This window comes from Pezoporus occidentalis, unplaced genomic scaffold (genome assembly GCF_034315485.1).
Source record: "Pezoporus occidentalis ecotype Australia unplaced genomic scaffold, CSIRO_AGI_Poc_V1 ctg217, whole genome shotgun sequence".
NCBI classification, from domain to species: domain Eukaryota; kingdom Metazoa; phylum Chordata; class Aves; order Psittaciformes; family Psittacidae; genus Pezoporus; species Pezoporus occidentalis.
This window is the reverse complement of record NW_026914040.1, coordinates 186,778-214,486: the sequence shown is the minus strand read 5'-3', so window position 1 is coordinate 214,486 and position 27,709 is coordinate 186,778. Positions and strand designations below refer to the sequence as shown.

The 27,709-nt window shown below is 47.5% G+C and overlaps 1 protein-coding gene across 8 annotated transcripts in view; it reads left to right on the top strand.

Annotated features, from left to right (window-relative positions):
- Positions 1-27,709, top strand: part of SLC4A11 (solute carrier family 4 member 11) — a 144,474-nt gene that overhangs the window by 33,975 nt on the left and 82,790 nt on the right. The window contains exon 1 of one of the 8 annotated variants that reach the window (XM_062619973.1): positions 12,155-12,307. The exons of 3 other annotated variants lie outside the window; for them this stretch is intronic. In XM_062619973.1, the coding sequence (XP_062475957.1) occupies positions 12,247-12,307 (61 nt within the window). In that variant the 5' untranslated portion in view covers positions 12,155-12,246. Of the gene's footprint in view, positions 1-12,154; positions 12,308-16,741; positions 17,189-19,228; positions 19,513-27,709 lie in introns of those variants that run through there. 4 more of the 8 variants (XM_062619968.1, XM_062619967.1, XM_062619969.1 and 1 more) reach the window with 4 other exon arrangements.

Here is a 27,709-nt window from a genome sequence, read left to right as displayed (position 1 = left end):
TATCTCCAGGCTGAAAACAGCCTGCCTGATTTGCTCCGCTCTTTCACCAGCTGACAGCATCACAGCCTGTTGGTAGCTTAGTCTGACAGTGAGAGAAAGGTTTGAAGGAATAAAGTTCCTGTCAACCATGACTCAGGTAAGGGGAGATGAACAAACATCTTGAAATAGCTTCATGGCCAAGAAGGTGAAGTAGATGTAATGCAGCTTCTTACCTAAATCATTGTTTTGGGGATGAGCATTGCTTGATGTGCAATATGCGTTTGGCATGGTTGTATATAAGGGCAAACATACTTGCAGGAATTTTTGACAGGTTATCTTCTATGGATCAGCAGATTGGGTGCCTGGAAGGGGATGGAAGGTCAACCTCTTGCTACCCTGCAGGCAGGTTGATCCAGGAAAGGCATCACTGAACCTTTCCCTAAAGCCTAGAGCAGTATGAAGTTACAGTAAACACGATCACTTAAGGACATCCTCCACAGTATCGTGCATTAGTTGGCTTAATAACATCAACTCTGTGACCCCAATTCTCGCTACTTCTCTGGTTCCCAGCAGGTCTCAAGCTCAAGATCTCAGTGTTCAGAGACAAAACGATCTGAGGCTGGCGCTGTGCTGGGGAAATAAAATGCTGTGAATAGAGGGGAAAGAAAATGCTCTTAAAATCAAAGTGCTGCCTACCTTACGGGGGTGTAAAGATACTCTCTTGAGTGAATAGCAGTTCTGCAGCCCAGTCTGATCAGCTGAGTGTAGCTGCCTCTCTTCATAGCAGCAGTTTCCCAGACACCAGAGATTTTTCAGATCCGAGATGCATCTAAATCTTGTGTTTTTTATCAGGCAAAGAGCAACCCCCTTAAACTACCAAGAGTATTTGCCTTTATTTAGAGGCCACATGGCTGTTCTGCAGTGGGTGTTAAACCAGTCCAAGGGAATATTCCCTCCCTATAATGGGGTAATGGGTTCAAACTTAAACAGGGGAGATTAAGGTTGGGTATAAAGAAGAATTTCCTTACTGTGCTAATGGTGAGGCTCTGGAGCAGGCTGCCAAAGGAAGTTGTGAATGCTCTGTTCCTGGCAGTGTTCAAGGACAGGTTGGATGGGACTTGGAGCAACCTGCTCTAGTGGAAGGTGTCCCTGCCTGTGGCAGGGGGGTTGAAACTAGATCATCTTAATGTCCTTTCCAGTCCAAACTATTCTATGACTCTAAGTGAAACCCTTGTTGTAGTGGTTCTGGTGCTTAGAAATCAGGAATTACGGTGAGGCTCCTTCCCTGTGGATGCTTCAAAAGAAGAGGAAGGGCATGGTGTTGCGATGGAGTTGTTCTCCTGACACGCTTCAGTCTCTCTTCTTGTGTGTATCAGTTGCTGCATCCTAGGACTTCAGGATCGTTCCTCCCCACTGTGAGGCTGGCAAAAGGGCAGGGCACAGCATATGGGAGCTCCTGAGAAGGGAATTACTGTCAAGTTACACTCTGCTTTAATTTGAGTCTTTTCTACCTACTTTCTCAGGATTCCTAGCCAGGAGCCAGTCTGTCTGTGAGAGGAAACCATCCGAATGGATGACAGCGTGCCAGCGCTTCTGTAGGTGGCTCTTTGAAGTCTACTTGTTATCTTCAGCTAGGGCACCCAAAAAATATCTAGCAGTGAAGGACAAGGGGTAGGTGTTGTAATTGCAGCTGTCTGCAGAACAGGATCTGCAGCTTGGCATACACAAGTCTGTCATGGTGAACGATTCTCAATGCAGCTCTCAAACCGGCAAATAAGGGTTGGGATTTGTCAGGTTGGTGTACAAGTCTTGTTTCTGCTCATTGTCGAGGGAAGAGCTCTACTTTAAGACCTCTCACATAGTTCTGTAATCTCAAGTGGGGAAGGAGGAAAGGGGAATATGGATATGCTATCTAAAACATAGATTAAAAAATGAACTGATGGAGTCTTAGAGACATTAGCTTGAAGCCTTCAAGCTTGGCTGGACACTGTGGGTTTGCTGTTGGGCACCAAGACTGAGCGTGCTCATTCACATCTGTATGAGCTGAAATTACCTGGGTGGATTATGAGCTCTTGCACAGAAAAGAAAAGCTTTCAGTTGCCTTGTGGTGTCTGTGCATCCGAACATGGTTGAATTGTTGTGTGCAGTTGCAAGGTTTAAGAAATTAATTCTACATTGACCATATTGCATCCCTTTATGTGCAGGGATTTTTCCTGTCACCAGGAAGTAATTTTACATTCTAGCACAGGGTTGAAGGAAAGACACTGAATTCAGAGATAAGAGCCACTTGTTTCTCTTGCAAATCTCTGCTATTAAAAGAACATGACCACACCAAAACCCCTTGTTTGCTCTATGGCAACCTGTAGGTTTTTCCAGTGTGTGTAGGAATAATGCTCTCCTAGGAGAGGATGACTGAGCTGTGGTCTGAGTGGCGTAATAGTTGAAAACCTTCTTGTTTGTGAGCCAGAATCACCTTGCTTGGTTTTGCTCCGTTCCTTCCCAGTTTCTCTGTCTCAAAGCTTGTCCTCAATTGTTTTCAGGTCAGTTTGCTGAGAAACCACAATAATTTTATTGCTTGCTCTCAGTATCCTCTTTATCTCTGCCAACAATGCCTGGAATGAGTGATTCCAGCTGCAGGCTCTAAATCTACCTGCCCAATGCTTCATGCCAAACAATGGAGCTGAATTATTCAAGTGCCAACTATTAATGTAGAGCTGCTTGATTATGGGTATGAATGGGACAAATGCGAGGCACAAAACAGGCACAGAATCTTGCTGTCTACCTGGAATGTTTCACACAGCAGCTTCTCCTTGAAGTTTTTATAGAGTGGCAAGTGATTTCAAGCATCCTCGATTGGGTATCAAATGCTTAAGAGCTTCCCCTTTGTGTCTTGCAGAGACTAAGAAAGCTACAAGCCTCCAAATCACTCTGAAGCAGTTTATCCCTTTGTAAAAAGCAAGTTTCATCTTTCAGTTGGACTTGATGATCATTGTAGGTGCCTTCCAGCTGCAAATACTCTATCTCAAGAATGGCTTGTCCAGCTGTTTATTCACTCATGGGGAAAATGAAGAGTGTGGCTGATGTTAAAGAGGGGAAAAAAGACCCCAAACCAACCAGTGAGGTGGTGTTTGATGATGAAGGTGCAGATGGTTATCACCATCTACCAGCCTCAGCTAGGTAGGTCTGTTTCTCTGCAGACCCTTTGAGTTCCTGCAGAAGGTTTCTTCTGAAAGCAAGCTTGGTCTTGCTGTTGCTTCAGTTAGGAAAGCCTTGGGTTGAGGGAGAAGTGGTTGGTTCAACACATGCCATGGACAGCTTGCTGTGGAATGGTGAACTGAAACACAAGGTCAAGAAGGAAAGCCCTGAAGTTAACTTCACCTACACTTAAAGCACAGCTTCAGAGCCTCACTACTTGCACTAACCAACAAAGTGCAAATGTGTGCTAGAATAAGAAGGTTATTTGTAATGCTTTCAGACTCTTTCCTGCGTGGCCTTATACTTTGTCACTATTCACGGGGAGTAGCAAAGTCCCTGTGGCATCAACAGTCTATGGCATTTCATGCAAAAATACAACTATACAGGTACTGAGCTCCTTCATAATAGCACCAAGGGCTTTATTTATCCTGTTCTCCGGGTGGTGGCAATGCTACAGATCCAAACTAGTTTTAAGAACAAGTCCTAATAACTTGTATATTTGAGTCAAGCTTTTAACATCAGGAGAGGCTGATTTTGTTTACTATGGCATTAGGGAAAATAACTTTTGCATGGGAGGTGGATTACAAAATGCTGACCTTGCTGTTGAGGGGTGCTACTAGTGTTGATGTTGGAGTGATGGCAAGGTCTGTGTGTACCAGCATCCTAAACCATGCTGGGTGATGGTCCCTCTGCACCCACATCACCTACCTGTGTGTGGAAATAGGTAAAACTCTGGCTTCATCTTCAGGCAGTGGCTCCTGCAGTCTATTATGCACTAATCATCAGGCAGTTGATTAAGTTTTTGATTGAGAGCACTATTTTAATGGCCTGTGCTTCAGTACGTGCATACCCAGCTACTGCTTTCATGCTCTAATTAGCTCTGAAAGGTTGACTTGTAAATGGGAATATTTCTACCCTGTATCTCTAAGGCTGGAATAGGATGGAAATCTTTTATAATTATAAAACTTGAGCTATTTTATTGGCTTTTTTTTCTTACATGTATCAATGCTGCCTGGCTGCTCTGTGCTAGAACATTTCCTACCAAGGAAGGTGGTGGAGGCGGCTAACATCTTAGCTCTGTAAATGACCAAAGTGTCATTCATTCTTTAGTGGAGATAAGGGACTGCAAGTGAGGCAGCTCTAAGCTCATCCCTTAGGGCCCCAAACCAAACTGAAGCCGCTATTAAAAGGGTTTTGTCCTAGCTATATTGTTGGGGTGCACTGCTAACTACTACAGCTTCCACTTAACAGTAGGAAAACAGTTCCCCTTGTTGCTTTCTTACAGCAGCCTGTATTTGTGCTAATGGTGGGGTGGTGAAGCCATGAATTGTTCTGCCCAGAGCTGAGATTAAGCTTGGCTTAATCTGAGCATCTATTACTAAGTTCAGTTCTAACACAGCTTTATTGCTGGTGGAGTGTTCTGCTCACCATAAACCTCTCTATCTAGGTAGTCCAAGAGGTAATCCAATAGGAGCCAGATGCTGGCATTTGCATTCCCCTCCTCATCTGTTAAGATGAGCTGAGTCCCAGAGTGTTGCTCCACTGTTGGCTGGTGCTGTTGCAATTAGCTTTTACCATTACTTTACTTGTTTTGGAGGGTGTCCACTCAAAACTGATGTTGCTTTGAAGTGATGAGCTCCCAAACCTGAGCAGATGTGATAACCCATGGGTATGGGAATACCCGCTGCTCTTGGTGAATCCACAGAGGATACAATGCCCATTCTCTACGGACCTGGACAGGGACGATGCCTTTCTCACACTCAACCCCAACCCTTTGGCTACCTGACATGTTTATTGAAATGCCTCTCCTGTGGCATCCCCATATCCAGTTCTGGTCTCAGTCTTCAGTGTCAAAGCTGGAGGTGTCAAGCTGTAATCACTTGGAAAAACCAGTGCACCCCTGCTACTTGTACCCTACTGTCCCATCACTGGGAGAGGGTGGCCCTCGAGGAAGAGAAAAGAGAGGGGCATTTCATGCAACTTCATTCCAGTTAAAGAAGCGCAGCAAACTGAATCTAGTTCAGCAGCGAGTAAAACACTGTTTGGGCTTTGAAGCTTGTCATGGGACTTGAGGGGCTTTTTTCAGTTCTTGTGTGTTTGCTGCTAGCAATTGTATCTGCTCAGTGAGATGAAAGGCGTCATCCCGCGGTGTGAAGAATCGTCAAAACCGCATCCCAGATGATGATCCCTTTTTTTTTGTGTTAAAAGTGGGGATTTTAGCTTGTCTGGAAGCTGTTAGGGCAGCTCCCGATTACCAGTTCCTCCGTGCTGCAAGTCCTTGTGAACCTGCTGCTGAGTCTTTGCCTGGGTAACGTTGGTCTTTGTTAGGCTTGCCTTTGTTAAGCTTGTTTCCATCTCTGCTGCTTCCTGTGTGGTTTTGCTTGGCATGAAGCTGTGCTCCTTCCTGGTGCCCTCCTCTTCTTGGTCATGAAGGTTTCAGGTAAATAGTTAGATCCCTTTCTGTGGTGTAATCTAAGTGCATGTGTTAGGCAAGGGGCTTTGCAAGTGTGCATAGCTAAGACTGAAGGTTATTCCTTATTGCATCTTCAGATGTTGCTGAGTGTTCCTGTTTTTTATCTGCTGTCCTCAGTTGTGTAATTCCTCATTGCTCTATTACATGACATCATCTGGATCTGCTGCTCTAGTCTGTTCTTTGAGCTTCATAACACGTTCAGCTGAGTCTTGGGTAAGGGCCGTAATTTATGTCTAAATCCATTAGAGTTCTGCAAATAAATAAACGCCATGCTAAAGCCCTCAGTGCCAGCACGCTGCCTCCAGCAGCAGTGAAAACATTCACATTGTCTGAGTGGCTGCACACTGCAGAAGACAGGCTGGGTTCCCAGTGCCTGCTCTAGTAACTGAGGGGGTTTGGAGTTTAGATTGTGCTCTTGCACAAATAAACGCCTGGCAAGTGTGTTCTCTACTGGAATCAACAACCTCTTCGTGCTCGGAGGCTGAAGTCAGCTATCGAGTGGTGGCTCTGTGCAAATCTATTGTGTTTAGCTCTGATTGAGACCCGCTCGTTGTGCTTGTAGGACTCTTTGGGTAGTTGTAACATCATTTAAGGGTAGGCTTTTCCCATGATCTTCCCAATGTAGAAACCAAAGCAATGGAAAATCATCCTCTGAATGTCACCACTCAAGTGGCATGGCCAGGTTTGCTAATCCTGTTGTACAAGTATATTGTGTCCTGTAAGGATTACGTGCTGCTTCTCAGGCATATTCTAGCAGGAGGGAGATGGAGCTTTGGGTCCAGGGAGCAATGACGCAGGCAGAGACACTTTGCCTTCTTGTCATTGAGCCATGAAATAAAGGCAAACATGGAGACATCCTCTGTTTAATTGCAATAGAAAGGTAAACTGATGCTCAAGTGTTGAAGCGGCAGGCTGGAGCCTAAGCTGCTGGTTGGAAGACAGATTTCAATCCCACGTTTCCTTAGAATAACCCTTTCTTTTAGACCAAAATAACCATGACCAATGTTCCTCCAGTCTCTGGTTCAAATCTTGCCCTTGGGGGGAACGTGCTCAGGGGCCCAAGGACAGACCGAAGCTGTAAGATCAATGAAGTCCATGTTCTATTGTTTCTATCTTGTGCTGTTCTTTCTGCATCATCCCCGTTAGCTTCCTTCAGCTTTCCTACCCTATTTAGGTGTGATCAGTCTCTCCTATAAGAGGTGGAAAGACTTGATGGTGGTGGTGTAGAACTCGGAGGTCTGGCTTAGATTTAGATAAGCTTTTGTGTTGGCTCTTCCATAGGGAAATAGCTCTTTATCAGACCTCTGAATGTCTCTCTTGCTCCCTTTGTGTCCAAGTTAAACCCAGCTAGTGTGGACCTAGGTCTGATGGAGTCTTGTCTTAGTGTTGTGCCCTTATCTTGCTAGTAAGGTGTGAGTTTGCTTGGTCTCAGGCTGCCTGATCTCAACCATGGCTTGTGAAAATAGGTGGCTGGATGAGGACCATCTCTGTATATCCCTACTGAGGGGAAGGCTTGAGCATCCCTGGTTCCTGCACACATGCTAAGTGTGGTTTTCTCACTGTGTGGTCTATGCAACTTCCAGGGATGACCCAAGTAGTCTCTAGTTAATGTTTTGGCCCTTAGGGCACCAGATAAGGAGAACAGAGCTCATTCAGTCCCTGCTAATCAATCAGGAGACAGAAGCCCAGGCTGTGTTAGTGTCTATAACATGAACCACAACTTAGTATTGCAGACCTTCCAGCTGGGATGCCTAGCTTTTGTTAGGGAACCCATATTCCTGCTGCTCCTGTCGATGTGAGACACACCTGGAAGCTCCTCCAAAGATGCAAAGACTTATTCCTCCTGCTATCCCTTCCCCACATCCTTGTCCCTTAGGAGAGCTGGAGCAGGGGCTTTGCAGTCAGATCCTCTCCAAGCAGTTCCCTCCTGTGGCATTCAGCTCCTTCCCATGAAGACAATGGATGTGTGAGAGCTGCTCCCTTTATGTGTTTGAAAGAGACCTTAAATACCTCCTGGAGGTGATAGCATCTTTTTCCCAAGAAGAATGAATCCTGTTTGGGGGGCATGGGGACGGGGGCTCGCGTTTTAGGGGACAGGGGCTGGCCTTTAGGGGCCGGGGGCTGGCCTTTTGGGTAAGGACTGTGCAGCAAACACAATTACAGTGTTTGAGCGCTCAGTCCTGTTCACATCTCCCTTTTCTAGCTGATGGCAAGGAGAGTTGGCTTGTGCAGTCCTGGCCTAATAAAACCTGCATGCTGGCATAACTCTTGCCAGGGAGTTTCTGCCTCTAGCTCTGGCAGCGCACACTGGAGGGACTGGCTGCCTTCCCAGCTCCTACCAGTGCCAGGAGGAAATCACCATCTGGGTGCAATCTGCATCTAAAGGAGCCTGACCTTCCCAGCAGCTCGGGGTTGGAGCACCAGCTCTGGTCCCTGCTGGCTCTGCGTAGCTCTGAGCATCTGATGATGAGAGCCAGCAGTGATTTGAGGGGCTGTGGGAAGGTGTATGAGAAGAAACTACAGGAGGGGAGACAAAGGAATGAGTATTTGTACGTACAAATACATTTGTAAATGCATATAATGTGCCTCTTAAGTATAACTAACTTCTTTTGCCAGACGTGGCTGGCTGTTCAACTTAGTTGTGAACATGAGCAAGGAGAAGCAGAGTGCTGTGTCTTTGCCTTAAAGCGTTAGACTTATGGGTCAGCTCCTTGTGCTGCTCTTTCTTAAACTCCCCTGATTTCCTTCCTCATGCTAAAGAGACTGTTATGCCTTTCCTTGGAGTTGTTGTGTGACTGTTCCTGTGCTCCTTTCTCCTATTTGGATGAGTTTCTCAGGCATGGGGCAACCCTAAAAGATGTGACTCTTTTATGTTATCCTGAGATGTGCTCCCTTGCATCTGGATGGAGCAACACTGTTCTGTCTGATATTGATTTGTGCCTTTGTGAGCTAAAGGACAGGCACCAAAGAGTAAGGCAATAGTTGCTACGCTCACCCCAGTGCCTTCGTTTGCAGGCTGCAACTGCTTGAATCACGAGGTCATTATAGCAGCCTTAGCCTCTAGTATTGAATTTTCTTGTCTCAAGAAGCAAATCTGGTGCCACAAAATAGCCTGGGTCTCTGCAGAGCAACTGGAAATGCACGTCCTGAAGTGGGACCCTTAATGCTGCGGTTGAGACCTGTGGGATTCAGCTCCAGCAAATAGTGCTGTGATAAACACTTAAACCCCTTCCAAATGGTAAGGACTCAAAGGGATGCTGTTACCTGGTCGTTTCCCCCTCAAGAGGGGGGTTCCCAGCAGGGCACTGCTCCCTCTGCTGTGCTGCAGCATTTATTGCACTGTCCTGCAGGCAGAGCTGGTGGCACAAAACAGGGGCTTCACTTGGGGAGCAAGCAGAGGATTCACCTCAGGTGCAGTCAAAGCAGCAGGAGGTAGGGAAGGGATTTATAGGGGGGCTATAGGGATGCTAGAGGGGCTATAGGGATGCTGGGGTTGGACTATCCATTAGGGACTGTAGTGACAGGACCAAGGGGTAACGGGTTCAAACTGAAACAGGGGAAGTTTAGATTGGATCTAAGGCAGAAGTTCTTTACTGTAAGGGTGGTGAGGCACTGGAATGGGTTGCCCAGGGAAGCTGTGAATGCTCCATCCCTGGTGGTGTTCAAGGCCAGGTTGGATGAAGAATTGGGTGCCATGGTTTAGTGTGAGGTGTCCCTGCCCATGGCAGGGGGTTGGAACTGGATGATGTTAAGGTCCTTTCCAACCCTAACGATTCTATGATTTAAGGAGTTCAGGGCATATTTAAAACGGAATGAACCATCTCTGACTGCAGGTACGGTGACTTTTGATCCCATGATCCCTTTGCTATTGTTTAGTTTTGGCTGTGTCATAGGCATGGGGATCCCAGTGCTGCTTCATGCATGAGGGTTCGATAAGGGTTTCTCTGCAATGCTTGGGTCCACCTAGTGTTTCTTTGCTCCAGACTCTTGCAGTCTCCAATGCTAGCCCACTAGGAACATCAGTCTTGGCAAAAGCCTCCTATTAGAAAGCAAAAATACCTGGGGTTTGTCCCTGGCTTGGGGGAAACCTCGAGTGCCTTCTGCTCAGATACATGGCTGGTCCTGCTGGACCAGGCCATCAGGTCCTGTATGATCTGGTTGTGAACACAAGCACAAATCCACTTCCTACTGGTTCCTAGCCACAAACCAACCTTGGTACAAAGAGCTGCCTAATGCCAATGAGACAGTCTATAAGGAACAAGTTGCTAGGAGAGGATAATGAACATCTGCCTTGAAGGGAGGTGCATCAAGTTAGTAACTGACTGGAGGAGAATACTCAGTGAGGCTCTTCAGAAGCTGAAGGGCTTGGGATAGGGTGTAATTCCTGCTTCCTGGACCCAGCTCCCTCCGGGTAGTTCTGCTTATCTGGGCCAGTGGAGACTGCTTGTAAAGAGCAGGTCTGGAGACACAGGGGTAGACCAGTGAGTACCAGACAGAAGGTATCTCTGGTGCCTGGCACCATAGCAGATAAGCTGATACCTTGCAGAAAGCTATACTGGCATGGGGGTAATATTACTAGCAAGGGGCACCTACTGATTCTTCATCTTCATAGAGAAATATGGTTTGGTTTGACATATAAAAGGGAATTACTACAGGTCCCATTTCCTACCGTTGGCTGTGTGCCCATAGGATGAAGAGCTTGAAGGAATCCTGCAACATCCTGCAGGAGACCTGGGTGAAATGCAGCCCTGCAAAGCCATCCTTGCATGCTCTCGCATGTATTCCCATAGCTGTCTCCTTCCTGGTTGTCTTCTTCCAGGAGGAGCTGGCAAGGTGTTAAGTGTGTACTTGACAGTGTGTTGTCTTCAACGTATGCAGTCTAAACCACTAAACCAAGCATGAACTTCTGCACCGCATGCATTTTCTAGACCACCATAATTGAATTTGAACCAGATCTTCTCGCTCTTCTTCCTATAATTTTGGGGTGGGAATGGGTTTCCCTTGTGAGCTCAAAGGTGGAACATCACATTTGAAACTGGGAAATAAGCCCTTGAAATGAATCTAGGTGCTAAATAAGCATAGATGCTCTTTTGTGTCTATACAGTAGCTTAAGCCTCCAAAGCTTGAAGGGGGGTTCCCACCTCTACCTGCAGTGATGTCAGATGGTTTTCTAGGTGCATGTTTCTGGATGTGGTTTGCTGATTTAGAGGATGGGGATGGTTTGCTATGGATATGCAGATACACAGATATGAGACAAAGATCTGCAGCAAATCACATGTCAAGATATTCTTAAGATTTCTTTAAATCTCCTTCACCCTTAACTTCCAAATGGCTTCTTGGAGCTGGATCAGCTCAAACCCTTCTGGAGGAAGGCAAGATGGAGAAACAAGATGGTCCAAGTCCAGTCTCCATGGTAGTAGAGCTATTGATCCTAATATGATACCGTGTATAGACCAGAGGCTATGCATATGTCCTCTTGCTGCTCTCTAATTGCTGCCTTGCTTTTATTTCAGTGTTAAGCTTCATTCACCACTTCCCCCATTGCTCTATGTCCAGTGCTGCTGGTGTTGGCATCTACCTCCTGGGGAGAGTGATTTGAGCAGGGAGGCAAAAAACCCCTCACCAAGTCTTGCCTGGGTTGTGAGCAAACCAGGCAGCAGTTGGGGAAAACACACAAAAAGAGCAGTGGAGTGCAAGACCCTAAGAAATGTGCTTGTTTTATTCTTTGAGCCAAGGCTGCAGATTGAGAGCATCATTCTGTGCCCACTTTTAAATGTGGTGGTGGTGGTGTTGCTTGGTGTTGTAAAGGAACTTGAGTTGCATCCCTGTGCTGAGCCCCAGGGGGTGATTTTTAATCCCAGTTGACCCTTTGGGGCTCCAATGTGCCTGTGCCAGTTCTAAAGGGGCAGAGAGAAGCTTGTCTGAATGATGGGACCCTGTGGTGTGCATCAGCACACTTCATGGGAGAAGCAAGATCTGTCAGCTCAGTGCTTTTCCCCAGCTCCGAAGCCATTAGCAGCATCTCACCTGACAAAGCTCCTGATATCATAGAATAGCTTGGGTTGGAAGGGACCCTAAAGCTCATCCAGTTCCAACTGCTGCCACAGGCAGGGACCCCTTCCACTAGAGCAGCTTGCTCCAAGCCCCTGTGTCCAACCTGGCCTTGAACACTGCCAGGGATGGGACATGCACATCTTCCGCGGGCAACCTGTTGCAATGTCTCCCAAAGCATCTCTCGAGAAGTGAAAACTGATTTGTTCCTTTTAATTGAAGTGAGCAGTCTCAATAGGGGAGGTGCGCGAGGGGAGAACTGCCTTCACATCGTCTCCTTCGGAGCGCACCAGGAGCCGGACGCGGCGCGATGCGCTCCGGCGGCGGGGCGGGCGCTAGGACCCGGTCGGGGGTGTGACCCTGCTCCGTCCCCTCCCACTCCACGGGTAGCTCATTTAATTCATTAATTAATTTGGGGGGCTGTGCTGCCTCCCTTTAATTTGCCTTTATGAGGTTTGGCGGGGAAATAAATAACTGACCCCCCCACACCCCCATCTGAAACCACAAGAAAGCCCGAAAAGCGTCGTGAGGATGATGATGAGAACGGGATGAGCGGAGGAACCGAGGCAGCCATGGCAGTGAGACGGCTGTTCCACCTCCAGCCATGCGGTGAGAGGCAGAGCTGCCCCCGTCCCCCCTCCGCGGGCATGGGGGCACAAGTGTGATGAGTTTTGTCCGGTAGCCTGCGGGGTTTTCCCTTCCCACCCCCTTATTTCACTCCAGTTTTGCCTTATGCCGCAGCGGAGGGATAGGATGCGATGGGGAGGATGTAGCCTGCTTTCCCTTCTTGGAAGGGAGGGGGACATGTGGGAACTGTTCGGTTTGCATCTCTGCTTCAAGGCTTTTTGGCTGAGGAGCCTGTTGCTGGTGGCAGGGATGGGGGGACACCTCTGAATCTGGGCTGTAGCGGGATGTGTCAGCCCACATACAGCACAAAAGTACCGCCAAAGAGTGAAGGAGCGATGGCAACTTAAGAGTTGTTTGTTCTGGGTGTGTTTTTATATACTTATTATACCTAACGATGGGAGGAGGACACTGTGAGGGGCTCAGCTCCGCGCCGGCACTTGCGGATGCGGTTGCCTGACTTCATGTTGTAAAGGCTGCAATAAAAAGGGGGAAGAACTAAAAAGGTGACACCGTGGCTCAAGCTGAACTAACGTAAAGGGCTTTGGGGAGTCGGGTGCATTGGCAAAAGGCTCAGTGATCCTTCCTTTTCGTTGGAAGGAGGGAAGAGGGTGGGTTAAAACGCACGTTGTGAATTACATTGAACTTTGCAAGCGGTTTTCTGAGTGCTTCCCCCTCGCCTTAGCAAAGGAAGCACTTCCTTAATCAGCATGGCTGCGTGAGCACGGGTTTGACACGAAGCGAAGTGACAGGGACTTGGGTTTGCGCAGGATAAGCCGGGGTTTGCTCTGGAGTAAAAGCAACTGTAGGTGGCACAACAGCTTTGCTGCCCGCCGAGCAGCGAGAGGGAGGCTGCTCCTCTGAATTGTCTTGAGGATCTTTTCTCCGGGAGGATTCTGCCCTTCGGGCTTTCCCCCCCTTCCAGTTTAATGGGAAAGTTCTGCTTTGGATCTGATGCTCTTCCTTAAAGATTTCTTTTGTGCGGCTTTGTCATAGAATCCCAGACTGGTTTGGGCTGGAAGGGACCTTAAAGCTCATCCAGTTCCAGCCCCCAGGGACACCTTTCACTAGACCTGGTTTGCTCCAAGCCCTGTCCAACGTGGTCTTGTCATGGCCACATCTGTCCGTCTCCCTCTTAAACCAGACAGTGGAGGCTGTGCAGCAGCAATGCACATGGGAACAATCTGGGAATATACAACTTTGTTCCCAGATTACTGCACCTTGTCATGTTTGCAGGACTTCTCATGTGGGTTTTCTCTAGGTGTGAACCCATCCTTGTCCCTCCCCTGCAGAGTTATTCCCCCTCAAATGCTATAGCTGAAGTATGGGGTAAACTGCTTGACGCAGGACTGGATAAATCCAGCGGTGATTCACCCTTCTTACCAGAGTTGCCGTTGTTGGTTTTTGTGGCTGGTGATGTGGAGGCTGGGAGAAAACTTCGATGCAAAGCTTCAGTCCTGTCTGCAGTCACCCAGAGAAGCTGTGGCTGCCCCATCCCTGGCAGTGCTCAAGGCCAGGCTGGACACAGGGGCTTGGAGCAAGCTGCTCTAGTGGAAGGGGTCCCTGCCAGTGGCAGGGGTTGGAGCTGGAGGAGCTTTAAGGTCCCTTCCAACCCAAACCACTCTGGCTCCTACCACCCTATGAACCATGCATCACCGTTTCCCTGCTCTAGAGATGTGTTGGCTAATCCATACCAGCCAGAGCCCTTAACTTCCGAAATACCAGTGGCTTTTATACAGTTGCTGCTCTGTAAGAATTAAGTACCACAGAGGAAGTTCCTCTCCAGCTCTTGTGCTGTTCCTTGCCGATTTGAACACTTCAGCTTGTTTAAAGGAGTGCTAGAGATGTGCTGGGCTTTTAAATGGAGCCCTTGTTTCACTCCCTTGGTGGCATAAGATAGCTGTATGTAAACTCGCAGTGCCTTGACTTCCAGTGAAGCTGTAGTAAATCATCTGAGGGTGTAAACAGCTGTTAAAGCAAGGTTCACTTTTATGTTGAGTGGATGTCAGAACAAAGATGACTTGGTTTTGAAAGGAAAAGGATCTGAAATGGGAGCTTTCTTTATTGGCTTAGAAGTGCCTGTGAAAAGTTGGCCATTTCTTCCAGAATGGAGCTTGAGGTGAGCTGTGAAGTTGGGTTTTAGTCCAGAGTTTTATCAGACTTAACCTGGTGCTGTTTTATTTGCCTCTATGAGACCCAAACCTCAAGCCTTGTCCTTGCAGAGCTGAGGTGATGCTCTGTGTGTGTACTTTATGCCTAAACACAGGTGCTAAATCACATTACCTTTGGGAAAGTTTTTCTTAGTGAGTAATTATAATACTGTGCTGTGATTTAGGCTTCTCTGTGAAGCCCCAGTGCTTATTATAGAACCATAGAACAGTTTGGTTTGGAAAGGACCTTAAGATCATCCAGTTCCAACCGCCCTGCCGTGGGCAGGGACACCTCACCCTAAACCATCTCACCCAAGCTTTCTCTTGCTGTAGTTTGGGTGGCCCTTGACTTACCTCTTCCTAACGCAAACCCACTGAGCTGCATCTCCCTAATGCAAAACAGCTTCCAGAAAGGTCCTGTTTCCTTATGTAGGATTTCTCTGTGAGTAAACAACTCTGGGACATTTTAATGACTCATCATCATGAAACTGTCATCTCCCCTCTAAATATGCAAATAGCTGCCAAGCACACCAGCAGATACCCAGCATACGTTAAATCCAAGCTACCTTTGCTGTTAGCAGCAGCTGGGGCACAGCATGGTGCTGTCCCTGCTGGTAGGGAGCCTGCTGTGAGGGATGCAGTACAGAAAGGTTAACAGCTGGGAATGGTGAGGTAGTTCCTTCAAGTTCGTCCTCATTTGGGTCTAAGCAGTGTTTTGTGGGCAGGAAATCTGCAAGGCAGCTCCTATGGGAGTTTGTGCTGGGATCTGGTGAAAGAGCATCTTTTTCTCCTTATTTTTATTATGGCAATATAACTTACCAAATATGATTTAGGATAAGCTCTTCGTAAAGCCTGTCTGCAGAGCATGGTGACATGCTGGCCCGGAGCAGAGCACCGTGGGCTTCTGCATCTGTCATTGCTGGCTTTGATATCAAAGCACTTTTAGCTATCACTTGTAACTCTGTGGCTTTTCTATTCCCTGTTTCTAAATTCATCCCTGTTTCTGACTTGCAATTAAAAACCCAGGCAGTACAAAGGGCTTCAATCTAACTCTGTGGCTGAAGAATCTAACTCTGTTGCTGCCTTATCCTTAGCAGCGTTCAAGGCCAGGTTGGACAGGGCTTGGAGCAACTTGCTCTAGTGGAAGGTGTCCCTGCCTGTGGCAAGGGGTTGGAATTGGATGAGCTTTAAGGGCCCTTCCAACCCAAACCACTCTGGGATTCTAACAGGAAGGGTCTGCAAGCTGTGATGAACCAGTGGGAGCTGTGATTTGGGTAGGACACAGAATAGAGTCCAGTTTCAATCCTCATGGATGCCTTGCTGAAAAACTGCATGAAGATGGGGAGCAAAGCATGACAACCTGATACAAGCCACTGGAGTGGGTAATACTGACTTTATACTTGTGTTGGGCAGGAACCTTTCCTCCCTATGCCATGCTTTTTGGTTCCCCATGCTTGAAGGAGCTGATGCAAATGGCAGCAGAAGTGCTTGTGGGGCTGTGGGTGCCCTGGGGGCATCTTTGCAGCCATACCACAGTGGGATGGATGAAGACTAGTGATAATGTGGGCTTTAGCAGGGTGGGAAAAGTTAGATTTGAAGATCTCAGCTGGCCAGTGCTTGGAGCTGGGCAACCTTTGTGCCAGTGTGCTGCGGGTGGGTTTTGAACAGTGAAGGTGATGGAACAACTTATTGCTCACGCATGGGGGCAGATAATAGAATCATAGAATAGTTAGGGTTGGAAAGGACCTTAAGATCATCAAGTTCCAACCCCCCTGCCATGGGCAAGGACTCCTCACACTAAACCATAATAAGTGGAAAGTTAGGAGGACGGGGCAATCTGCACTGAGGATGAGGCGGCCTTCCCCCCCCTTTGGAGCTGGCACCCTGCAGCGGTAGGAGCCGCCATGTGGGCTCACCCCTGAAGGCGGGGGGAAGAAGCATCCCACAGGGCTCAGTGTCAGGCATCAGCTTTATTCTCCCTTTCCTCTTGCCCGCTGCCATCTCCTCCTGCTGGAGTTAAACGCCTCTTCCCTGCTCCGAGCCTAATTGCGTCCCCAGGGTTTAACACGCGTGTGTTTGTTTTATTCCACCGTGTTGGCTGTTCCCACCGGAACAGGCTGATTTTTTTAGGGATTGAGCTTTCCTTTTTTCTTTTTTTTTTTCCTCTGCTTATTGTGCACAAGAAGCTCCTGCACAAGACATTCGCTTGGGGGGGAGGAGGAGGAACTGTAGTAATGCCAATACTTCTTGAATATTATAAACCTGGCTTATCAGCCCGACGCAGAGCTGGAATTTGTCTCTTCCTGTGCTGCATCTCTGCTTTCTGAGAGGGGCGTTTAAATACAGGCTGGAGACGCAGCCTTTCCAGTGTGCTCTGCTGGGCTGTGACAGCAGTAGCGGGGCTGCTCGAGTGGCTTTTATTCTCCTTCTTTTTGCACTAATTCCTCTCTAAAAAAGGAACTTTTTGGGGGGAGAAGGCTGCGAGACTGCATGTCCCAACAGTACCCGCTGAAGGAGGTGAAGGGAGACGCGGTTTGCTTCATACCTGGCTCTCCTCTCTTCTCCGTCCTGATGGAGCCGGCTTCTTTTTGCTACCCCCGGCTCACCTTTCTCCGCTCGCCCTACGGCCAGTTTGGGGCAAGTGCTGGCTCTTCCCAAGATTTGGCTCCATGGCCACAACGTTTGGTGACGCAGAGATGGACCAGGCCAGTGGACGGTGCGTTAATGGGGATGGAAGGGTTGGGGTGGCAGCGAAGCCCACTGAGATTGAGGGGAGGCTCTGGATGCTGTGGTTAAGGAGGGAAGCAACGCAGGTAGGACTTGATGGGTGCATTGGTATGGATGTATTGATGCACTCTCCTCTTGGACCTCTCCTGATGGTGCTTGGCTGCTGTCATCTCCGCTAAGGGGCAGCTCCGGTCCCTGTTACACCCTCGTGCCCAGGCAGGATGGCCAGGGAGAGGTGATAAACAACCTCAGCATGGGAAAAATAAAAATAGAAGCTGATCTTAGCCAGTCTTTTTGTTACATAAGCCTGTTCTCTTGCTGAAATGAATCCGGGGTTAGGAACCTGAAATACCTGCTGGAGGCTCGTTTCGCCTTCAGGGTTGTGATGCTGTCAACTCTGTCCTTTAAACTGTTGTTGAAGGTATCAAGTGTGGGTATAGGGGTAAGGTATTAAGATTCTCTATAGCAGATTTATCTTGCTAAAAGGAGAAGTACCTTACAAGCATCAGCTTCACTTGGAATTTTACATGTTGCTTTACTGCAAAGCGTCTATATGGGGAGACTTAGTAAATCCTCCTGGTTGAGGAGCTGAGCGTGGCTGTAAGCGCTGATGCCAAGGATGGGAGCGTTGACTTTGTGAAACTTCTTTGGGAAGGTATAAGGCTTGATGAGGTTCTGAGCAGCTTGATTTAGCTTTAAAGGCGATCCTGCCTTGAGCAAGGAGTGGGCTGGAGACCTCCAAGGGTCTCTCCTGCTTTAAGACTCTCCATGAGCCACAGCCTACCTCCTTTACATCTTGTTAACAACCTGAATAGGATGCGCTTACCTGGCAAAGCTCGTCAGGTGGCATGCAAAAAGAATATGGAGGAGGCTGGATGAGCAGTCTCAGCAGAGAAAACGTGTAGGAGGTGTTTAAAAACATGCATTGCCTGTGGTTTCATGCAGCGGAAACAAGTCTGAGGCAGGGACTGAAAACGGGGCGATGTGGCTCTGACTGAATCCCGCTGCTACAAGCGATGCTGCTTCCCGAGCCGTGCTTTGTGCTGGGAAACGTTTGCTGCCTCCTGGTAAATAGGATGAAACCTTTACTCAACTGACCCCTTCTTGCCAGCATGCGGATAACTCGCTGCTTGTTTCCGTTTCGTTTCTTTTTGAGGATTCTGCCTTTACTAAGGCTGACTTGATGTTGCTTTGGGGGGAATTAAGGGGGTTTTGTTTCCTTTATTTTTGGCCAGGGTAGACCATTCCTCTGGGCTTTAAATACCCAGCTGGGAGAGACTTGGCTTATTGTTATGAAAATCCTGAATTGTAAGGAAAGTGAAGCAGCAGAATAGGCTGGAGGAGGAGGGGGGAGTGGATGTGGCATCTTCCCTCCGAAGCTTTTCAGGTACTGGGCAGACGGGCTTGGATAGAAGTCTCCGATGAGGTGAGGTCTTTTCAGTTCTTATTCTCTGTGACTTGCTGTTAGAACACAGACTTACCGCCCTGCTTCTCATTCCCTTAGGCAGGCTCCTCACTGAATGCATGCATTAACCCTTGCACTGCTGCTGCCAGTGAGCTGTCATGCTGAGTAGCATGGAGAAAACACTAGAGCCCCGGAATTGGGCAGGCACCGCACTCGGAAAGTACAGCAGCTATAGCTTTAAGAGATCTGTTCTATCTACCTCTTAGCAGCAGGTTTTTGTTTCCCCTCCTCTTTCTCCTCTTCCTGCATCTTCCCATCCTCTCGTTTTCCCTGTACTTCTGTCTGTAAGGTACAGTATCCTCTCACTTCAGTTGAGCCTGGCTGCCACAAAGCTTCTTTCCTTCCTTAAGGAGGAACACGGGCTTTCTCCCTACAGCATCCAGCAAAACCCTCCGGCTCCCAAGCGCAGGGGCACTTTAAGCGCTCTATCCTTCCTCCTCGCTACCAGAGGCGGATAGCTCCAACAGGGAGTGGGACCTGGGTGGCCGGAGGAGAAAACCCAAACGCCACAGCCCGCGGTGGCAGGTAGAGCAGTGCTTTTGCCAGTGTGAAGTTAGCGGCTCGCCGGCATCGCTGCTCCGGTTGGGAGAGCCGGGTTGGAGGTGTCCGTCTGGGAGCTAATGGGTTGTGCTCTCACTCCACCCATCCGCCGCTCACCAATTGGAAGTGAGGGAGAAAGATGCTCTGGATGGATTAATATTGGAGCCATTGAAAAAGCAAGAGCCATTGCCACCGTGGCCACCTGAGCAAGTGGTGTTGGGAGACAAAAGTGTGGTGGCTCCGGGGGGGGAGCAGCCAGGAGGGGAGCGGAGGCTGTTGGAACAGCATCTCTATCAAAAGTAGTGCAGGTAAGTTGTAGTCTTAAGGGGGAAAAGCCCCAAACGGGAGCACTACTGTTGCTGGGTGATGCGTTTGGACAGGAAATGTAGAAACCCAGCTCTGCCAGCTCTTGAATTATTTAATTCACTAAAATAAGACAGTGCTTGATGTGTTTCCAGTGGGCTTTGCTGCTCAGTGATAACATCTATTGCCTGTGCCGGATGTCTCTGTGCTGTTGTGTTTAAGGCTGGAGAATACCTTTTGAATTCAATTTACATTAAGCAGAGTGCTGTCTGTCAGGCTTTGAATTTAGTTTCAAGATATGCAATGGGGAGAGATGAGCACAAGAGATCCTTACCTGCTTCTGGTTTTCGTCTAATTAATGCTAAAACATCCTCACAGCCTGGCTGCGAGGCTTTACATGCTCATGTTTCACGTGGGGAAAGGGCAGTGCTGAGTGAAAACAAAATGCATGGCTGTAATCTAAAATGCTAGCAAACATCAGCCCTGGTGCTGTAGCCATGGAAGCCGCGTAGACGAACCATAAACAAGGTCCTAATGAATAACACTTCATCGTTCATTGTCAGACTGCAATTATTTCACCACTGGATAAGGGGCATCTTTATTTTGGGTTGATGATGGACAGCAAAATCAGCTCTGGTGCTGCCGGCTCTGCCCCCTCCTATGCTGTTGTTGTCACTGCTGCTGTTCTGTGGCTCCTAGACATAAAGACTGGATGGGGTGATGTGTGTTATCCTGTCAAGCCTGTTGAGATCCAAAATCCCTGCTTCTGAGGGGATGGTTGAGGTTGCAGAGCATCCTTTGGACTGCTCTTACTCTAAATAGCAGGAGGAGGCTTTTTCTTTCTGTGTCTTGCCTGGAACCACAGCTGAAAATGTGTTTGTGACCCAGGTGGCTGAGTTCACTGCTTTACTTCTGTGTGTTTCTGTGTTTCCAGTATAGAGCTTGAGTTTTGCCATAACTTCTGGTTTTGTGTGAATTGAAGCTGGTTTCCTGTTTCATCTAGATGCCTTTTGCAGGGTGGTGATGGGAAGGGGTGCAGGAATCACTTTGTGAAAGCTTGGCCTGGCCACTGCTGCTGTTCTCATTTCTGGTGATAATAAGACCATAAAATGTTTGAGTTGGAAGAGGCCTTAATAGCTCATCCAGTTCCAACCCCTTGGGCAGGGACACCTTCCACCAGAGCAGGTTGCTCCAAGCTCTGTCCAACCAAGATTCTGCTTCATAGAAATGTACTTTGTTCCAAAATGGTACCCTGGGGGGGATGCTGGAGTGTGAACCTGCTGGTATTGAAGCATCTCTTCCAACTAATCCCTGACTAATCTTATAGCTGCTAGTTTACACCTAGCTCTAGTTTAAAACACTTGGGCGACTGCAGGGAACAGCTCCCTTCCTCTGAATAGCCCCAAGCAAGTGAAACATTGATAGACTGTCTCATAACCATTCTTGCATGTTTTACACAGTACCCCTGCAGATAAGTGGCAGGTGGTAGCCTCTGAAAGGCCTGCCCTGTCCAAGGGAAGCATTTCAACGAAGACACATCTCGGGCACAGTTTTGAATCCATGGTCAACCCTGACCACGATTTGGGACCTTTGTGGTGTTTCATTTTATTAAGAGTTATGAGGGTTTGGACAGGGCCCTGCAAGCGAAAGAGCTGTCTGAAAAGCTGTCAGGAAGAGTTAATGCTTTCTAAATTATTTAAATGCTTCAGGAAAAGTCTGGTGAAAAGCCTCAACCGGTCTGTTCTTGAGCCTTTGCCAGCTTGTGGGATCTCTGGAGGTATTGGCTTTCCTTTCCCTTCCATGTAGCACTTATGCAAGAAATCCTCGCAAGTCTCAAATCACTTTTTCTTTAGGAAGACAAATGAAACCTCCCCCTTCAACCTGGACAAGAAGAAAGGCAGACAGGCCAAATTCTCTGTCCCGCAGCCAAATCCCAAAGTGTGGCTGTTCCCCTGCTGCCCAGCTTGTCCTGCTCACCTGCAAAACACTCGCCAAGAAACCCAGCTGAGGAGGAGGAGAAGCTGTATCCTGTCAGCAGAGAGCACGGCTTTCCATTTCCAGGGTTGTTTCCTCTTGCAGCTCACCTCTGGGAGGCACCCTTGGATATTGGTTGCTTGGGTGGGCTGTGTTGTGATGACTGAAGCTGGACAGGTTGCTGGTACATCCAAGCATCACTGATACCAACCCTTAGTGTGTGTGAGATGGGAAGCCTCTGGTAGCTGTCACTGCTGTGATCTTTTATTAGCTGGATTTATTGCAATGGGTGTTCTGGAGGAAGGTGGGGAAGGGATGAAGAGGGGAATTATTCAGTGCAGTGAGGGAAATGCTTTGAAAGCAGACATGTCTGATCCTTGAGCCTGTGTGTGGGTGTGTGTTTGCCTGGAGTGAGCAGGCAGGAGGATGCTTCCTGCTTCATCCTTTCAATACGATGCTTTTGATTTTCACAGCCAGTAGCTGTGAAAATTAGTTCTGGGATTTCATTTACTGTGGCATGATTGAAGACCTCCTCACACCTTTTGCTTTCATCAGAAGAATATCCAGCCCCTTGCATTATAATCCCTGATTTGATGTTTCAATGCTTCCTCAGCCTTAGAATCACAGAGTGGTTAGGGTTGGAAGGGACCTTAAAGCTCCTTTAGTTCCAAACCCTTGTCATGGCCAGGGACACCTTCCACTGGACCAACCCTGTCCAGCCTGGCCTTGAACACTGCCAGGGATGGGGCAGCCACAGCTTCTCTCATGAAGCTGTAAAGGTATGTTTTCTGCCTGGCTTGGGACTGGCAGGCCAGGGTGGTCACACTGTGGTGGAGGATTCCATGGATAGCTCCATGGGGCAAAGCTTTACGTCCAAGTGACTAGTGCACTATGGTGGAGGACCACGGAAATATCAGAGGGTTGGAGTCATGCCTTGCAAAAGTCCTAGAAATGGGACACTGCCCAGGTGTGTGAGAGATGTTTGGGTTTTGTAATCCAGGCCTCTTTGTCCTAAAAATGAGTATTTTTTGGTAATGAAACCATGGTAGGAAGCAAAAAGGTGGTGAAGATCCTTTAGGGATACTTACAGCAAGGGGACAGGGGAGACAAGTGATGCATGTATGCAATTCCATGAAAGAAGAGTGTGTTCAACATACATAAGTTATCAAGAGTACTCTTTACTAACAGCAACACCTGCTCTTGTAAGCTTTGCCAGAGGACTTGGCTGTGTCTACACATAAAGAAAGCAAAGCTTGTGCCCCTGCAGGGCCGAGTGCTCTGGCTAAGCAGCAATTTGCCATTGAATTTTTGGGTCACTTTAAAAGCACCTTCCTCCTTTGTGCCTGCTTTGGCCAACTACTTCATCCTAAAAGCTTACCAAGGTGAAGGGGTTTGGAGTATAGGCTTAAATCTTCCTGGGTCATGGATGTCCTGTAGACTGTTTTCAAGACCCCAAAAGTTGATTTCTTATAGGTGCTTGCATGCAGGCAGTGTTTTAATAATCCATTTAGGTAAAGGTCTCCAACAAAAATCCCTGCTTTATTACAATGGGGCACCAATACCTGCAGGTACTGCTGCCTGCATTAAACCTCTAGGCATGCCATGTGGGGATGTGTCCCTCACCCATCCTTCAGCATCTGGCTGTGTTTTCCAAAGGCTTGACAGGAAGATATTTAGACATGTGTGATGGGCATGTGGATATAATCAGGGGGAGGAGGAACACAGCTGGTTCTTTGTGGAGTTTGTCATGGGGCTGTGCAGCGATGCCACTGAGACAAATAAAGGGGAAGCTGAGGAGGGATAGGGCTTTGGTGTGCCTTGTGAAAGGGTTTATTCCCATCCTCTGCTGGGATGAACTGTGGATGGATGTGGAACTTACATGATGTTAAGGTCCTTTCTAACCCTGACTTTCCTATGATTCTATGTGTGTATGCACTGAGAAAGCCCGTGTGGTGCTTGCAGGGGGAGTTAGGCTGTGAAGCTGCGATGATGAGTCCTTTAGTTGATCATGACTCTTACCCCTTCAAGTTAAAACTCCCTGTGATGTAGCAGTGCTGGTATTTCCCATTTAATGACTTATAGAATCATAGAATAATTAGGGTTGGAAAGGACCTTAAGATCATCCAGTTCCAACCCCCCTGCCATGGGCAGGGACACCTCACACTAAACCATGGCACCCAAGGCCTCGTCCAACCCGGCCTTGAACACTGCCAGGGATGGAGCATTCACAACCTCCCTGGGCAACCCATTCCAGTGCCTCACCACCCTCACAGGAAAGAATTTCCTTCTTATATCCAATCTAAACTTACAAAAGTTCTTTTTACCCCCTTGAGCTGCTTTCTGTGACGTTTTCCTTTACCTTCTGTGACGTTTTCCTTTACCTTCTGTGACGTTTTCCTTTACCTTCTGTGACGTTTTCCTTTACCTTCTGTGACGTTTTCCTTTACCTTCTGTGACGTTTTCCTTTACCTTCTGTGACGTTTTCCTTTACCTTCTGTGACGTTTTCCTTTACCTTCTGTGACGTTTTCCTTTACCTTCTGTGACGTTTTCCTTTACCTTTATCAATATGAAGTGCTGGTCTGGGGGGAAAGGTCTAAAACTGGGCTTGCCACAGGCAGCAGTATGTACCTGGTCATTCTCCTGCCCAAGTATTAACAAGCACATCTTACTCATCTTACACTTCCTTGAATTACAGTGGCTGGTTTTGAATCCTGACTTGTGAGGTTTGGGTTTTTTTCCTTTCTTTTGTCATGCCTCTCTAGGTGTAAAGAAAACCCAGTAAAATTCAAGGTTCTGTCTTGTCAGTTGTTACTGCCCAGAGCAGAAGCAGAGGGGCATGTTTCACATCTCTGACTGGGTCAGGATGAGCTGTGCTTTCACCAGTGTTTTCCAGTTCAAGTATGCTGTGGGAAAGGGATCAGTTACTGAGGCGTAGATAGAAATGAGACGTGGTGACTTCAGGCAAAATGGCTTTCTGCATGCTGCTCTCCATTCATTCTTGATGACTTGGATGGTCCAAGTTTCACCCTGCAGCAAATGCCTCCACCAGGAGACCTTGCTGCTTGGTTGCTCCCTGAAAACTGCCAAAATCTCGTGTTTTAAAAGCACAAGTGATGCTCTGAATGATAATGCTGCAATATTGTTGTATTTGGAATTGATCAGATTTGCTGCCTGTCGAGCTCTTTCCCTTTTCTTCTGCAGTGATGTGGTTGTATTACAAAAGGAGTTTGAGGCTTCCTCATCCTCCTGCTGTTGAGCTCTTGCTGCATACAGAAAACACTAAACTCTCAATTGTGGATTCCTTTCAGATGATGCTCCACATAATTTGTTTTTAAAAAGTCCTCTTCTGCAGATTTCCCTTGGGATATTCCTTGTGCGTGTGGCTTTTTCTGCTAAGTCTGTTGGCTTTTCTGCTGACTTTGGGTGGAGGGAGGAAGAAGCACTGTGTGGTTATTAGGTATCTGAAGCACATAAGCTGTGGCTCTCCTCCTGCCCCAAACTGCACCATCCTGGGTGCAGCTCCCAGGTTACTTGAGTAGCTCTGGCCTTCCTTATCCTGTGATGTTAATTCATGGTAGGGGGGAGAGAATTAAGAGTAAGAAGTGAGCTTGGAGTTTAATATTGAACGCCAGGTCTGGTGAAGCCTTGGATAGGGGTGGTTCTGCTGTCTTCCCTCAGGTGTAAGCCTTGGATGAGACAATATATTTGGTTAAAGAAGAGATTCAGAGCAGCCCTGCGGAGAAGGACTTGGGGGTGTTGGTTGATGAGAAAATGAACATGAGCCGGCTTCAGTGTGTGCTCACAGCCCAGAGAGCAACCGTATCCTGGGCTGCATCCAAAGGAGCGTGACCAGCAGGTCGAAGGAGGTGATCCTGCCCCTCTGCTCTGCTCTCATGAGACCTCACCTGGAGCATTGTGTGCAGTTCTGGGGTCCTCAACATAAAAAGGACATGGAACTGTTGGAACAAGTGCAGAGGAGGCCACGAGGATGATCAGGGGCTGGAGCACCTCCTGTATGAAGACAGGCTGAGAAAGTTGGGGCTGTTCAGCCTGGAGAAGAGAAGGCTGCGTGGAGACCTCAGAGCAGCTTCCAGTATCTGAAGGGGGCCTATAGGGATGCTGGGGAGGGACTCTTCATTAGGGACTGTAGTGATAGGACAAGGGGTAACAGGTTCAAACTTAAACAGGGGAAGTTTAGATTAGATATAAGGAGGAAATTCTTTCCTGTGAGGGTGGTGAGGCACTGGAATGGGTTGCCCAAGGAGGTTGTGAATGCTCCATCCCTGGCAGTGCTCAAGGCCAGGTTGGATGAAGCCTTGGGTGCCATGGTTTAGTGTGAGGTGTCCCTGCCCACGGCAGGGGGTTTGGAACTGGATGATCTTAAGGTCCTTTCCAACCCTAACTGTTCTATGATTCTATAAGCTGGACTTGGTGCTGGATCTGTTTGAGGTAGTGACACTAACAGCAATGTTCCCAATCATGCAGGGAAACCGATGCCTAACTATTTAATGGCAGTGATGGACACTTTTGGCATTGACTAACAAGCTCCTGGAAGTCAGCTTGAAGTGGCCAAAACCTTGCTTCAAAGCTAAAGCCCTAAGTGTCTTCTGGGAAGCAGGGTTCTTTCCAGATAACTGGGCAGCTCAGTTTGTTGTGCTAAGAACTGGTAATTCCTCCTGGGAGGAAATTGGGAAAGTCTGAAGTCTTTTTCTGCTGAACAAGTGATTTTTGTTTAGCTTCTTGTTCAGAGGCTCAAGTGTTTTGCTTTATCAAATTTAAGGCAAGGCACTGCATGAGCTGATGAGCTTCAGAAATGTCCTCAAAGGGCCAGCAAAACAATGTTGAGGAAGGCAGTGGAAATTGGGATACTGGAGCACAGATGGAGTAAAAGATTATGGAGGTACATAATGTTTTCTCATTACTTATAGGGTAACTAAATGTTCAGAGACAACCCAAGAACAGCCTATATTAAAGGGCTTGTAAATGCAAAAACCTTTCCAGTAATTCCTTTAAAAGTGGCTTTGTCTCAAAGTGAACTCCAATTAAACATCAGGACACTAGAACTTGGAGGGATTTACTGGAGGGAATTCATAAAAGCCAAAGTCTGTACTGCCACTTGTGGAAAGCTTGTTCCAGAGCTATGTTTGCTTCAATATAAGGCTTGTGCTGCAGAGGACTGTTTACTTGGAAGATGCCAGCAGCAGAACATTGTAATTGAGTTACTGAAGTATCCAGAGAATGTGTTTTTATTTGTAATCCACTAATATTGCAAGGCTCGAGAACTTATTACTAACCTTAAAACAAGGGAGTTAAACCAGGTTATTAGCTCTGAGACACATTTCCCACAGGAATTTAATAACGGAGGATGGTATGGTGGGCTTTTGTCTCGTTTTGTTGTTCAATGTAAATGTAAAAATGGTAAGAATGTAGGAAATCAGGAAGTGTGCCCACTTTTTGTCTGTGTCCTGCTAGAGACCATCTGATTCATCCTAGTCCTGAGACCAAGAACCTTAAGCTACAGCAAATGCAGTTACCAGTTAAGTAAACTTCATGTACCTCCCCCTTGGTGGCTCTTGAAGTCACTTCAATTGCTTCAAAGGGCAGTGGCTTATTTCTGAAGTCTTAAGCTGCATCCTTGTGTCTAGAGAAATAGGCTTTGTTTTCCACTCTGCAGTACTTCAGTGCTTCAGCTCTTCTACCTTTTAATTCAGTGCTCATGAAGGGATGAGAAACTAGTCAGAAGCTTTCATTTGAAAAAGCAGCTAAGTGGTGACACTTTCACTTTAGTCTCATCTAATAGATATCCCTGTAGGGAATAAGGGCGGTGGGAGTCAAAACTTATTTGCTGCAGTAAATTCACTCATAAAAATTGAGAGCACTGCTTAAACTGTTAACAGAACTATACCACATGGGTTTTGGCACATAATGGAAGATAGCTTCTTGTTCTGCCTTTTGAGAGGGAAAGAAATTGGGAAGCCTGGTTGTCCTTGTAGGTGCTGGATGAGAAAGCAGAGTCTGGAGAGTGAAGACGTGGACCTGGGTTAATACTAGAGGCATGAATGTGGATTGCTGTGCTGTGTGTGTATCTTAGCTTCTTGGGGTAATGCTTTCTGTTTTGTCTCTAGAAGCCTGACCTTCTGTCTTGCTGAAATTGCTTTGTTTGTGTTAAGTGATGAAGCCTTAGAAAGAAAACCTGGGGGGAAAGGAACTGGTGGATTGAGGGAAGT